The sequence below is a fragment of the Etheostoma cragini genome, chromosome 16 (genome assembly GCF_013103735.1).
Source record: "Etheostoma cragini isolate CJK2018 chromosome 16, CSU_Ecrag_1.0, whole genome shotgun sequence".
NCBI lineage: Eukaryota > Metazoa > Chordata > Actinopteri > Perciformes > Percidae > Etheostoma > Etheostoma cragini.
This window is the reverse complement of record NC_048422.1, coordinates 585,398-598,741: the sequence shown is the minus strand read 5'-3', so window position 1 is coordinate 598,741 and position 13,344 is coordinate 585,398. Positions and strand designations below refer to the sequence as shown.

General features: G+C 43.1%; 1 protein-coding gene and 1 long non-coding RNA gene across 2 annotated transcripts in view; one reads left to right on the top strand and one right to left on the bottom strand.

The window, feature by feature from the left end:
- Window positions 1–256: 256 nt before the first annotated feature.
- sptlc1 (serine palmitoyltransferase, long chain base subunit 1) overlaps window positions 257–13,344 on the bottom strand; it is a 16,669-nt gene continuing 3,581 nt past the window's right edge. The window contains exons 6-15 of the mRNA XM_034896600.1: window positions 13,019–13,151; window positions 11,999–12,128; window positions 11,683–11,772; window positions 9,930–10,037; window positions 9,517–9,612; window positions 6,082–6,178; window positions 5,905–5,959; window positions 4,217–4,334; window positions 3,384–3,457; window positions 257–610 (exon numbers count right to left, since the gene is read on the bottom strand). Of these exons, the coding sequence (XP_034752491.1) occupies window positions 517–610; window positions 3,384–3,457; window positions 4,217–4,334; window positions 5,905–5,959; window positions 6,082–6,178; window positions 9,517–9,612; window positions 9,930–10,037; window positions 11,683–11,772; window positions 11,999–12,128; window positions 13,019–13,151 (995 nt within the window). The 3' untranslated portion in view covers window positions 257–516. The remainder of the gene's footprint in view (window positions 611–3,383; window positions 3,458–4,216; window positions 4,335–5,904; window positions 5,960–6,081; window positions 6,179–9,516; window positions 9,613–9,929; window positions 10,038–11,682; window positions 11,773–11,998; window positions 12,129–13,018; window positions 13,152–13,344) is intronic.
- Window positions 12,641–13,344, top strand: part of LOC117959448 — a 22,110-nt gene continuing 21,406 nt past the window's right edge. The window contains exon 1 of the long non-coding RNA XR_004659938.1: window positions 12,641–12,651. This is a non-coding gene — a long non-coding RNA (uncharacterized LOC117959448). The remainder of the gene's footprint in view (window positions 12,652–13,344) is intronic.

Genomic DNA, 13,344 nt, shown 5'->3' with positions numbered 1-13,344 from the left:
CCTCGCCAGACTGTCCGGCGGCCGATAATCGGGTTGGGGTGATAGCGGCTGATGTGTCAGTACCTCTCATCAGTGTCAGTGAGCCAATCAGCATCCAGCATGGTTCTACCAAGATCTAATAAGGTCTCTGATTGGCTGTAACGTTACATGTTGAATAGGCACGCAGGAAAAACTCTACACAGAGACCGGGCTCACGTAGTAGGAGCTGGAACATAAATACCAAGATCTGTGCAGTAATGTCATTTCATATCATTTGTATAAAATTGGTATGGGAAAAAGTATCGTTTAGGACCTGGTATCAAAGTGGAATATTTTAGAAAAACACCCAGCCCTACACATGATGGATGAGAACAAACAACAGAGGCAAAGAATAAAAAAGAGAAACAAAGGCCAGGCTGGCAGATAGAACGTGGGACTCTCAGTCGAGTCGGGAGTGTCCCCTCACAGTGCCGTCCTACCCCGTCCCCTGGGTGGACGGCTGCTAACGCCCCAGGGGGGTTTGCTCCGGGTCGCCAGTCATTTGAGGGTGGCTGCCGCTGCCTCCCGGATACAGGCCACGGCCTTCTGGATGTCCTCGTCCGTCTGCTCGACGGTGACCACCACCCTGATACTGGGACACACAGGCCGAGATTGCGATTACAATGCGATTTGTGTTTAGTTCAGCTAGAGTTCAACATTCACTGTGTAAAAGAAAACCTGTCATGGAGCTTTAGAACACGAGACGCCATCACTACGGCTCAACACTCTATATAAGGAAAAGAACATGGATTGGAATAAGTGTTTTTCTTTTAATAAGCGTGGAACTCTCGATTTGAAAAATGATCGTTAAAATGGATCCATTTAAATATTTTTCAGGCATAAAAAAGCTCCTCCTCTGCAGTAACACACATCGCTACGACAGCAGAATAAGGCCGGTCTTTGCTCTCGTATTTCACTGGAGAACTGGCCCCATCTATTCACACACTGATCATTTACACAGCAAATGGAAAGTTTTCACACGCTTCACTTCTTCCACATTTTGTAATGTTACAGCCTTATTCCAAAATGGATGAAATCGATTTTTTTCCCTAAATATTCTACACATAATACCCCATAATGACAACTTAAAAAAGTTGGTTGAGGTTTTTGCAAATTTGTTAAAAATAGAAAAACTAAGAAATGACTTGGACATAAGCCTTCACTTTGAGCTCAGGTGCGTTCTGTTCCCACTGATCATCCTTGAGATGTTCTCACCACCTAGACGACACCATGCCTACAGTGAAGCATGGTGGGGGCAGCATCGGGCTGTGGGGGTGTTTTCAGCAACAGGAACTGGGAGACTAGTCAGGATTGAAGGGAAGATGAATGCAGCAATTTACAGAGACACCGTGGAAGAAAACCTGCTCCAGAGCGCTCGACCTCAGACTGGGGCGACAGTTCATCTTTCAACAGGACAGCAGCTCCAAGCACACAGCCAAGATATGGAAGCAGTGGCTTCAGGACCACTCTGGGAATGTCCTAGAGCGGTCCAGCCAGAGCCCGGACCTGAATCCCATTGAACATCTCTGGAGGGATCTGAACGTCCCCGTGCACCGACGCTCGCCATCCAACCTGATGGAGCTCGACAGCTTCTATGATGGATTAGCTCAGTCTGTAGGGAGTTGGGTTGGAAGGGTTGCTGGTTCAAGTCCACATACGGACCAAAGTGTGGTGGGGGGGGTGGTAGCTGGGGCGCTGCCAGTTCACCTGCCAAGGTGCTCTTGAGCAAGGCACCAAACCCCCAACTGCTCGGGGTGTCTTTGTGTGGGCAGCCCCCCCACTCTGACATCTCTCCATTTAGTGCATGTGCAGGCTGTAATATATGCTCCACTGTAATAACAGAGTGTAAATTGTAATTTCCCCTTGTGGGACAAAAAAGGATACATTAATCTTCATATTCCAAAAGACTTGAGGTTGTTATTGCTGAGCATATTATATTTTGTTCTTTAATTTTAATAAATTTGCAAACATTTAAATAAACTTTTGTTGTCATTATTGGGTATTGAGTGTAGAAATCTGAGGAAAAAAAATGTAATCCATTTTGGAATAAGGCTGTAACATAACTAAATGTGAAAACAGTCAAACACAGAATACTTTCCATATGCACTGTATGCTCCTCTGCTCTCTCTGGCCTCCATCTCCAGTAGATTTAGGATGACTGGATCATGTGTTTGGTCTCCAAAATGTCAAAACATTGTGAAAAAGGTGGATCAGTGTTTCCCAAAGCCCAAGATGAAACACAGACCATGAAACACCAAGAAGAAACGTTTCCTCCTCTTTAAGAATAACTTTCGTTGTCCATTTTTGCTACAGTGATAAAACCTGCTGTTAATCCATGTCTCGATACATTCTGCCTGAGTGTCTGGGGCTCCAACCTTTATAAACCGCTCACACATGTGTGCTTTTAAAAAGAAAAGAGGAAAAAAAGGTTGTGGTTTCCTAATACAGCTGCTCTCTATAGTTTTTAACAAACATTACCCATCCACGAGTGAACAGTGAGTTTGTTGGGGACTATTTTCAGCGGCGGATTAATCCACATTTGGTGTTTTAGTGAGTATTTGTGAGAGCAAGAATGTGTGTGTGAGTCAGAATAAAGTACAGGTTTGTGTGTGAGTCAGAATAAAGTACAGTGTGTGCTTGTGTGTGACAGAATAGTAAAGTGTGTGTGTTGATGGTAATGAAAGATAAAGTGTCTCATTAACAACAACAGTAAATCATTACATCACATATTTAAGATGCTTTTATCCAAAGCTATAACATATAATTGCTACAGTATATTTGAGGCTGCACACCTCAGGAGCAGCTAGGGGTTAAGGGTCTTGCTCAGGGACACATTGGTTGATGTATCGCAGTGGGAATTGAACCCAGACCTCCCACACCAAAGACCGCCCACTGTCATATATATGGCCATACAGTATATTAGCAATGTTGGAAGAAGTACTCAGATCCTTTACTGAAAGTGGCTATAAGTAACTTTCAGTTGGTGTTGATTCTAGCGCCCCCTTTGGAGTACAGTGGTAGTGTTCTCCCCCCACCTGTTGTCTTAAAGCTCTTTCCTTTTCTTTGCGCTGCTGTGTTGCCCACTGTAGATTACGGAGTTAGTGTTACCCCGAGGTCCTATTTACAGAAAGTCATTCATTTACAATAAGAGAATACGGTCCCGGTGCATCGTTGCATTTCCAGTGTTGCAGACGGTAACTTGGTTAACTTTGGATGTCTCAGGAGCTAAACCGGTACTAAGTTGCATTCCATTACTGGATAGCAGACTGAAAGGAGATCCTGTGGGTGTAACACACGGGTGAAAGCGAGACTCTGCTTAATTACTTTCTGTTGCACTGCATCCAAAGCACAGTAGAGCCTCTTACCTGGGGGAGGGAAGGAAACGCTCCTCTTTCTCCAGGTACCGAGCCAGGGTCAGAGCCACTCCTCTCTCCATGCACTGATGTGGAACACATGGAAACCACCGTGAGCCGCTGAGCAACAAACACTGAAGCATGTGTCAACCATCACGGTTGGTCCAGGCCAACGATTTGACACGCCGTTTAAACATTATTAAGCAGATAGAGATTAAAATCTCCAGAAGACGTGGGTAGTTATGTTGTGGTTTGTTTCTTCACTGGTCACATGACTGGCGTAACATGTGACAGAGCTGAACTTGGTATGACGAGCCTCGTCCAAATCAGGACAAGAGTTTCAAATGTATACTGTCATGCTTAGGGATGGGTATCGTTCAAAAATATTCACTACCAGTACCTATACCAACATTGGGACTTTGATACCAGTTCCAAGATGGTACTTTTTTTTCTATACCAATTTTATAAAACAGTAATAATTGACATTACGGCTCAAATTAATATTTTATATTTCTCAGCTCTGACTCCGTGAGCCGTCTCTGTGTAACGTAGAGTTTTTCCTGCGTGTCTCTACGACGTTTAACGTTAGACAGCCAATTACAGACATTAGATCTTGGTAGAAGCGTGCTGATTGGCTCACTGACGCTGATGATATTTACTCCTTAGGTATTAAAATTTTGATACGCAACACTTTCGAGGATCTTTGGTCGGCGCCTAGAAAGTATTGAATTGGGTACCCAGCCCTAGTCATGCTACATCTGGACTTTGTGAGTAGGACCCTCTATGTATGTCCATAATGAAATAACTTGAGATATCATGTGGTGTGGGACTGCGGTGGGACTTACATGTTCTACAACGGTGCGGAGCAGCTGCATGTCAGAGTCTCGGGAGCCGGAACTTCTCTCCAGCTGTAAGTGAAGCGCCGGTGCAAACTGCACTCCTACTACCTTCAGACCTGGAGTCCTGTCATACATCGGGGGGGAGAACCTTATCATGGTCATTGCATTTCTGTGAGTGATTTTTATTCTTATGTATATATGTGTGTGTGTGTGTGTGTGTGTGTGTATAATGAAAAAAACATAAATCTAGGGAAAATAATTGATTTTAAAAATCACAGCAAAAGATTTTTTCCCCCCACTCATAGTAAGCATTACTAAATTATTATTAAGCAGGTTTATATTAAGTATATTAGGACATTGAGATTGCTTCGTTAAATCCATCTGAGTGATCTGATCCCAAGTGGACAGCCCTAGGTGTGTGGGTGTGTGTGGGTGTGTGTGTGTGTGTGTTTCCCCCTGGCAGCAGAATGGGTCTCTAAACACATCCTGAGTGACCACTGCATTTGCACTGCACTACATGAGTAGTTACTCAATGGGGTAAGTAAATGGGGTGGGGCATAGGGGAGAGGGTTGTGTCTATGTGTTTTAATGGGTATTTCCTGTCCTGCTATGAATGTGGAGGGAGCTGAAAGTCCGTATTGCCCAGCGACAGCCCCAAAACCTGAAGGATCTGGAGAAGGTCTGTGTGGAGGAGGGGGCCTAAATCCCTGCTGCAGTGTGCCTGGTCAAGAACTACAGGAACTACAGAAATGACCTCTAGAATTGCAAACAAAGGTTTCTGTACCAAATATTAAGTTCTGAGGTATCAAATACTTATGTCATGCAATAAAATTCCAATTATTTAAAAATCAAACAATTTGATTTTTTGGAGTTTTGTTTTAGATTCCGTCTCTCACAGTTGAAGTGTACCCATGGTTAAAATTACAGTCCTCTACCTGCTTTGGGAGTGCAAAATCTGCAGTGGATCAAATACTTGTTCTCCCCACTGTAAGGAAGTGGCCTACAGTGTGTGTCCCAGACCACCTCTGAATATTGGGAGCAGTTTGCTGCTGCTAAACTTGGACTACTGACAGAGTATGGACAGACTGGAATCTTGTGTTCACCCCACAGGAGGTAGCTTCAATGTGAGGAAATATTCGAAAGCTCAAAAAAGTCCAGATAAAAATAACGGCTGTTTCCTTTAACCATAGCAGTCTGGAGGTGCTGTGAGCCAGTACCATCCAGCAAAATAAACAGGAGCAACTGAAGGAAAACCATGAGGGAGTGTAACTGGCTGCTGCCCTGTTGGCCACATCAAACTGAGCTGTGGTAATGTCACTTTCCAGACAATCTTTTCATTTGCAGTGACTCAATTTAAAGTTAATTAAATACATGTTCTTTGCAGATTTTGCACCTGCTTTCCCCAGACATGCCATGTCAGACAGTTTCCTGCAGCGGTCAGTCTGTGGTGAGAAATGCACTGACGTTTCATTCCCTCCTCCCATATTTTGAACAGGAACACCTTAAAGTACAAACTGCACGGGACCAAACACACAATATTCAGCGCTGCCGCTTTTCTCGATGTTGTGCTTGGTTTAGCAACGAAGGGCCCCAAATCCTCAGTACACCAGCATCATTTCATTTTAAACTTTTAGATCCACTCAAACATACATAGAGGCCTTTAGTCAAGCCCCAGTGGCAGACCGTGAACTTACCCCTGTAACGCTGTGTAAACCTGTTTGCACTTTTCTCTCAGGACCGTGAATATATCTGCAAAACAGATGAGGACAGATGAGTGAGTGGGAAACGGCCTGAAAACACAACTAGCATCTTACTCAAAATATCCGTGTAATCAGCCCTCTCTCAAAGAAAGCCACAGACTGAGCGTGTACCTGGATCCTCCTCCATGATGTTGAGGGCCTCGATGGCAGCAGCAGCCAGCATGGGGGGCAGCGAGGCAGAGAAGCAGTAGCCCTGGCCCGACAGACGCTGCCAAGCACAAAACACTCATCTGACTTTGTTATGGACGCACAGTTATTGTCTTTAGGAATGGGATTTTACCACAACTAAAACCAAATCTTATTTTATATTTCAGTAAAAAACAGTACCTACAAATGGAAACGACAATGAAAAAGAACACCGTGACAGTAATGTCTGGACCTTGTTGTTTTGAGGACATTCCTGTGTAGCTCTGGCTTTACAAGCGGGGCTGTTGTCTGCTGGAAAACTCTAATGAGGAAAACCTCATTAAATCTGCTTTTGGATACTTCTTAAAAAGGCTTGAGACCACTCCCTCACTAAGTCTTGTTTACCGTTGGACCAAATTAAAAATAGAACAAAAATCTAAATGCCATCAGGGAAAATATGAGGACTCAACAATTAGAGATGCAGAAAAACAATCCATGCCGTGTTTTAGAAAAGCAGCTGTGGAGCAAACCATGAGGGCGAGTTATTGTCTTACTGTGAAGACACAGCAACACGCCATCCGACACACTGGCAACAGTTTGTCTCAAACACTCCACACTGAGGTAAACTTTCTAACTTGTCAAACACGTGGCATGGTTTACTCGCTCACTTTGATAAAAGGAGCCATCACTGATGGGATTAGCTCCGCAGGTGCTCGCCCTGCTCTCAGAATGGAGCTTGATGTGGATCAGTGGACTGGACCATTTGAGGATAGAATCTCTCAAACTGTGAGTCAGAGCTTCATGTGGAGCAGTGATAGGCTGCACCATATGAAGGAATTGCAATACTGTTTTTGGATATCGTGTTATCCAGGGTGCGATTTATGGCAAGGGGGGGGGAGAAGATGCGTGGGATGTCCCCCTTTCTGGTCTACATATCCCAGCTGAACCATTACTATCAAATTTATAAACTTAAAAAAAAAAAAAAAGTATTTTAAACTTAGTTTTCCATTGGATATTGAAGTTCATAGATAAGCGTTTATGACCTTTGCTTTTTTTCACAAATCCCTCCCTGGAGATATTACTTGGACTAAACAAACAGATATTAAAGTTCAGTATTGTGAAAAACAATTGCTTGTTGTACGTATATATATATATATATATATATATATATATATATATATATATATATATATATATACACACAAAAATAAAAATAAAAAGCAGTGATACAGTATATTAGCTTTAATAGCAATTTGATCAAACCCTAAGGGGCAGACATGTTGACAGTGGGAGCAGCCCTGCTGTCTCTCTCTCAGCTCCCCATGTGTCCCTGAGCCTGGACTACAGAGCAGGGCTGGGGTTAGTGAGGTAACTTCAGGGATAAGCTTGGGCTTTCTGTCCTACGACGCAGGCTCACTTTTTAGCGGGTGTAAAGGAGGGTTCAGTTTTTGAGGTTGGTGGGGCATCGGTCAGAATGCATGAGCCGCAGAAAGGTTTTGTCCAGCTGAAGGTTAGTAGGTAAGTTTTATTCAATAAAATTAAATGAGGCAATTTATGTATAACAGAACCAAACAGACAGGTTGGAGAATCTAGGAAGAAACAAATAGAAAACAGAACCTAAGTTAGTATTCTCACATGTTCATAAAGTAACTAGATAATCGTTATCAAGAAATAAGGTACTAAGTAAAACTCATCCTACCAGCTGCCACCGCATGTGAACGTGGGGAAAAGACTGAGAAGGAGTGCATGTTTAAAGGAGGAGTGACCAGGTGAACTCAATCTAGTAATTAAGGTGGAAGCAAAAAAAACAATCAGTGGTGAAGACAGGAGGAAAGGATGTGAGATAGGTGTGGAAAGCAAGTGTCAAAATAAGAAAGAAATAGGGATGTTTTGTACAGCCACCCCCAGATTTCTACTGAGAAATGGGATTACAGACCAAACAAATTAACGGTCATCAGGTAGGCCAGGAGACCTTCGGCACCCCTACTGGCAGAACACATGTATAGAAGGTTGAGGGTCTGTTCCCAGACCTTACCCGAGAGGAGGAAATGCAGTACAGGATGTTACGGATGACTGTCAGTAATTGACTCAACCCTAATGAAACAGAATCATGTTCTCCTGGACCAAGACTAGCTCTTGCCTTTTCCTATGCTTCTGACCCATACACTGAACCCATCAATGCTCTTGAGGAATGTCATGGGCCACGTAGACAACTAGCACTGAAGGAGCTCAGGAACATCATGGATCTCCCTACTATCAGAGTAGGCGATGGTCATGCTCTTGATAACTTTGCTCTCAGTGTAAAAGCACTTCTTGTTCTGCTTAGCACTATGGAAGATCAAGGACATGCAGAACTTCTGTGGCTCTTATGTGGATCTGGAAAAGCTGCCTGCAGAACAGTAGTCGACCTCTGCATACTGCCAATCATGTGAACGTCATCAGCAGATGTTCTGAGTTCACAGATAAGACAAAAGTTCCAAAGGTAAACTGGATAGAGGAATATAAACACTGTTAGCGCTGTGCTTACACTCTCCAAGCCGCTAAGTGCTGACAAGTTCTGTGCCACCTGCCAAGGAAGACATCTACAAATACTGTGTGAAATGAATCAAAGATCCAAAAATCCTTCTACTTCCATTTTGAGGATATTGTATCCGGACTGACTGCCACAGTGTACTCCTGAAAGTTGCAAAAGTGCTTTTTTCAAAGAGGAAAGAAAGGAAAGGAAGCAGGTGTCAAAATAAGATAGAAATAGGGATTTGTTGTACAGCAGGACTATCAGAATCCCAGTGGTAACATATGCTAAACAGCTCATCTGCTCTGGAGCAGGTTATGTTATAAAGCACTGCTTACTGACCAATCAATTTGAAATGGCATAGATTGTGGTTGGATGGACTGACTGATCTGTTGAGCCAGTACAGGACTCTGGTTGGTTGTCGCTTTGTTTTGTCATTCTTTCAACATGCAACATCTTCATACACTATACTCCTCCTCTCACAGACATCACTGATGTCACGGAGTGTTCACACCACCACCCTTTTGTGTGTTCTCCCTCCATTGTCTGAACCATGAGTTAGTTCATGTCTGTCTGTCTGTCTGTCAGCAGGATTACAAAAAAACTACTGGCCTGATTTTCCAGTACTTTGGTGGAAGGGTGAAGCATAGCCAGAGGAAGAACCCATTACATTTTGGATCAGATCCGAATTACACGGCACATACAAGTAATTTTTCACTTTCAATTTCATTGCAATAGGGCATTTATGCTGCATTCATGTGGTGTCGGAAATGGGAAAAGTGAGGCCTCGACTGGAAAAATTCCCCCTGTATTAACAATATGAGAGAGGGCGTGGCTTGGGCGGAGGTTTGCACTCTCCTGTTGCCCATTCAGTTCAACTTGCATCAGTAACGTGGTGTTGTATTTACCTGGTGGTCTATGACGAAGGAGCGTCCGCAGCAGAAGCCTCCGATGGACGCCACGGCGTTCTCCATGTTGGCACTGATCAGGTCAATGTCGTCTACCTGCGTATGGCACAAATGGTACCATGTTGGTACTATTATACACAAATATGCCCAAAACGTTTCCAGATGGGGAATATATAATAATTCCCAGATAATATATACCAGAGAAATAAAACATTTAAAAAGACAATAACACTGGGATAAAAATGTACCTTTTATGGTATTTGCATATAAATGGCCTCTGTGTGTTTCATATCAAAATGTTTCTGTAACTCCGCTTTCCATATAGGGACGCCATGATTTTTTTTAAATTCAGGTGCTAGCCTTCGACTGGGCCAATATTTAGTATTTCTGCATTTAAAGTTGGGCGTACTCACATTGACCCCGAAGTGTTCTGTGACTCCTCGGCCGTGTTCTCCCAACACACCAAAAGACATGCTTTCCTCCAGGAAGATCCGCACCTTGTACTTGTACTTGAGCTTCAGCTGGAAGGTAACCGCAACACAATCAATAGGCAACAGAGCAGAGGCATGCAGAAAAAACCCTCCACTTCAAATAGATGTGCATGTAATGCAGCAGCAGTTTATGGGATCTATAGTTCATGCTGTACGGTTTTAACTAGGGATGTTTCTTATTCTGTTGTTTTTTCCACCGTTAACTGAGCATTGACCATTAGCTGTCCTGCTGGCAGCAAAATTCATTTGTTTGTCTACCAGTCAAATGGTTGGTTCAAATCTTCCCAGCCACTCAGTAGATGACCATTGTTTTTAGGGCTGGTGAGGAACACCTACCCACCCACGATTTAGTCCTGCAACTAATATTACAACCATGTCTTTTTTGTTTTAAATAATCAGTTCCTTTGATTAATTAGCTAAGGTCTTAAAGAGTATGACTGGTAATAGTTGGTTTTGTTTAGATTTTGGTTTAGATTATTGGTCATTAAAATTTTCTTTTTTAACAATTGTTGGCACTTGATACTATCCACGTTCATAGAAACAAATATGACAAGAGGGGAAACAGTGAGATATCACTTTTATTATTTTGTGATAATAAAGAGTTGTGGTTTACTTCATAGGCTGTGTATTAGTGTTATTACATTATCTGGGTCACATGACAGGGACATATAACTAAAATATGTATCCTGGGAGTCACTCAAAACTTTAATTAGTTTAAAAGAGTAATAAATAAATATTTGTTTTTTAACATCCCTTACCCTCAAGGCTGACTTTTCATCCTCTATATTTAAATTAATAATAAATTGGGGTGGCAGTAGCTCAGTCCATAGGGAGTTGGGTTGGGAACCGGAGGGTCACTGGTTCAATCCCCGTATGGACCCAAAAAGTTGGGAGCGTGGATTGGTGGCTGGAGAGATGCCAGTTCACCTCCTGGGCACTGCCAGGTGCCCTTGAGCAAGGCACCGTACCCCCCCGACCGCTCAGGGCGCTGGTTCAGCTGGCAGCCCGCTCACTCTGACATCTCTCCATGTATAGTGCATGTATAGGTCCTGAGCATGTGTGTGTATTTCAGGCCTGTGTGTGAGTACTAACAAAAGTGTGTACACAGAGTGTAGTGCAGTAATTTCCCCATTGGGGACTAATAAACAAATTATCTAATTATCTAATAATCTAATTATCTAAATGTCAAAGTCAATGTGGATATATTGTGATTTTTCAAATTGATGATGACAATGCTCTCAAAAACTCTGTTGTCAAACATTTTGGGGGAATAATGTTCCCGCCTTTGACTCGTTTCCTGCTTCCAGCGTTAGCTACATGATTGCTGGATATCCCAAACTATCTTTTCTTCACTCAACAACGGATCGCTGCACGGAACATCGCGGCTGGTGTGGAATAAAGTTGGTGAAAAAAGACCTTATACTTTTTAGAGTCTCTTATTCTGCTAGAACTCAATAAAAAGCGGTTTGTTGAAAAAAAAAATTCACCACAATACACAACAACTTCTAAGCACTATAGACTTATTTTTGGTATGAATGGTCAATAAACCTTGTGTATATGAACTTTTTTCAGTTAAAAAAGCTGAATTTTGTATTATTATTTTGACTAATATTAGACGGACTGATGTTGATGGACATGTAACATGTGCCTCCGTGATGAAGGCTATGGTGCGTACCAGTTCTGGGAGGGGACAGATGTCTGCAGTGTTGATGTACAGTCCCTCCACTACAATGAACTTCCGGGTCACTCGAGCTTTGCGAGGATTCTGCAGCAGAAACAAAGTGTGTGAGACTTGTGTAAGACATTTATCAAAGACTGAGTGAAAGCAGCTTTTGTGAGCATGAGAGCACAAGTCACATGATTATAATCACATTATCACATTGGGGGGTGCGAAGGGGGCAGCAGCTCAATCTGTAGGGAGACACAAGTATTGTAATCTCCCATGCGGGATAAATAGTATAAATTCTTATTTTGAATAACTCGGTCCTAACCTTGTGGTCCTCCAGCTCCTGGTCCTTGAGCAGCCTCTCCAGATCCTCCATGTCGTTGTGTTTGAAGTATTTGATGAAGCTGCGGGACGCCTGGAGACCCTTCTGGATGGAGAAGCAGGCGGCTTCGTCCCTGATCACACAACACAAAAGTGAAAAGACTCAACCGTGGCACTCTGACCTCAACCTTCGGGGAACTAAGCCTGCCAATAACTGTAGTTTTAAGTCTTTGTTCAGCTCAATTACAGCGGAGCTCCCTCCAATGATGCAGTGACAAAATGTTTCAAAAGAAAAAGACCAACGTGATCACTGAATCCTGGCTTAATATCGCTCTGTATACGCTAACAGCAGGGCTGAAGTCCAGATTATTTTTGTCAAGTCCAAGAGAAGTCCAAAACCAGGACCAGTCAAGACCGAGTCCAAATAAGAGACAATCCCAACCAAGACAGAAAAAAAGAATCCTTTTCAAGACCACTTACCTGTTCATAATTTATATGATGTGAGAGACAGTATATCTTCTATATTAAGATTATCTTTTTGCATTTTCATTTGCAACATTACAACATTGTAGTATCAAATTAGGTAATTTAACTTGGAAAACCTACCTAAAATGTAACAAATAAAAAGCAACAGACGTGTCACTAAAAAACTGACATGTGGGGCGACCTCTAAGTGTCCTCTGACATTGTGGCTGTGTCTAATGAAACTAATTGATGCCCTGAGGTATATGACGCGGCCAGCCGTATCCCAGGCAACCAATGGCAACGCCCGTCCTAGATGGATTATAAACTAAACTAATCCTTCATCAATGGATTTGTTTTGAAGAAGGAAGTTACTTTAGAACAAAAACGTGTAGTGCTGGACTCGGTGGAGACCAAGAGAATATTTGCCGAGTCCAATGGCCGAGTCAGAGACAAGTCTAGTCCAGATTCAAATGAGTCCAAGACAAGTCAGACACAACAGAATGAATTCTAGAGTCCAGACTCGAGTACTACAGCCCTGGTTAGGAGAGACACTACATACACAAAGATGATGTCGCCCCTCTTGGAGTAGGCCGGGATGGCACTGGCGATGGTTGCGAAGCCGTAGGAATAGATGATGGCCTCCTCCGTGTTCATGAAGTTGGCCAGACGACTCTCCAGCTCCAGGTGAACATCTGGGGCGAGACGCAACAAGTTGGACCACAGTTTAGAGTAAACCTCGGCTCTTTCTCATCATAAAACATGTTTTCTAACTGTCACCCCCCGCCCATGGCATCTCCCCTTCTCATTCCCCCTGCTCTGGCATCTCCCCTCTCTTTCCCCCTGCTCTGGCCTTTCCCCCTCTCATTCCCCCTGCACTGGCATCTC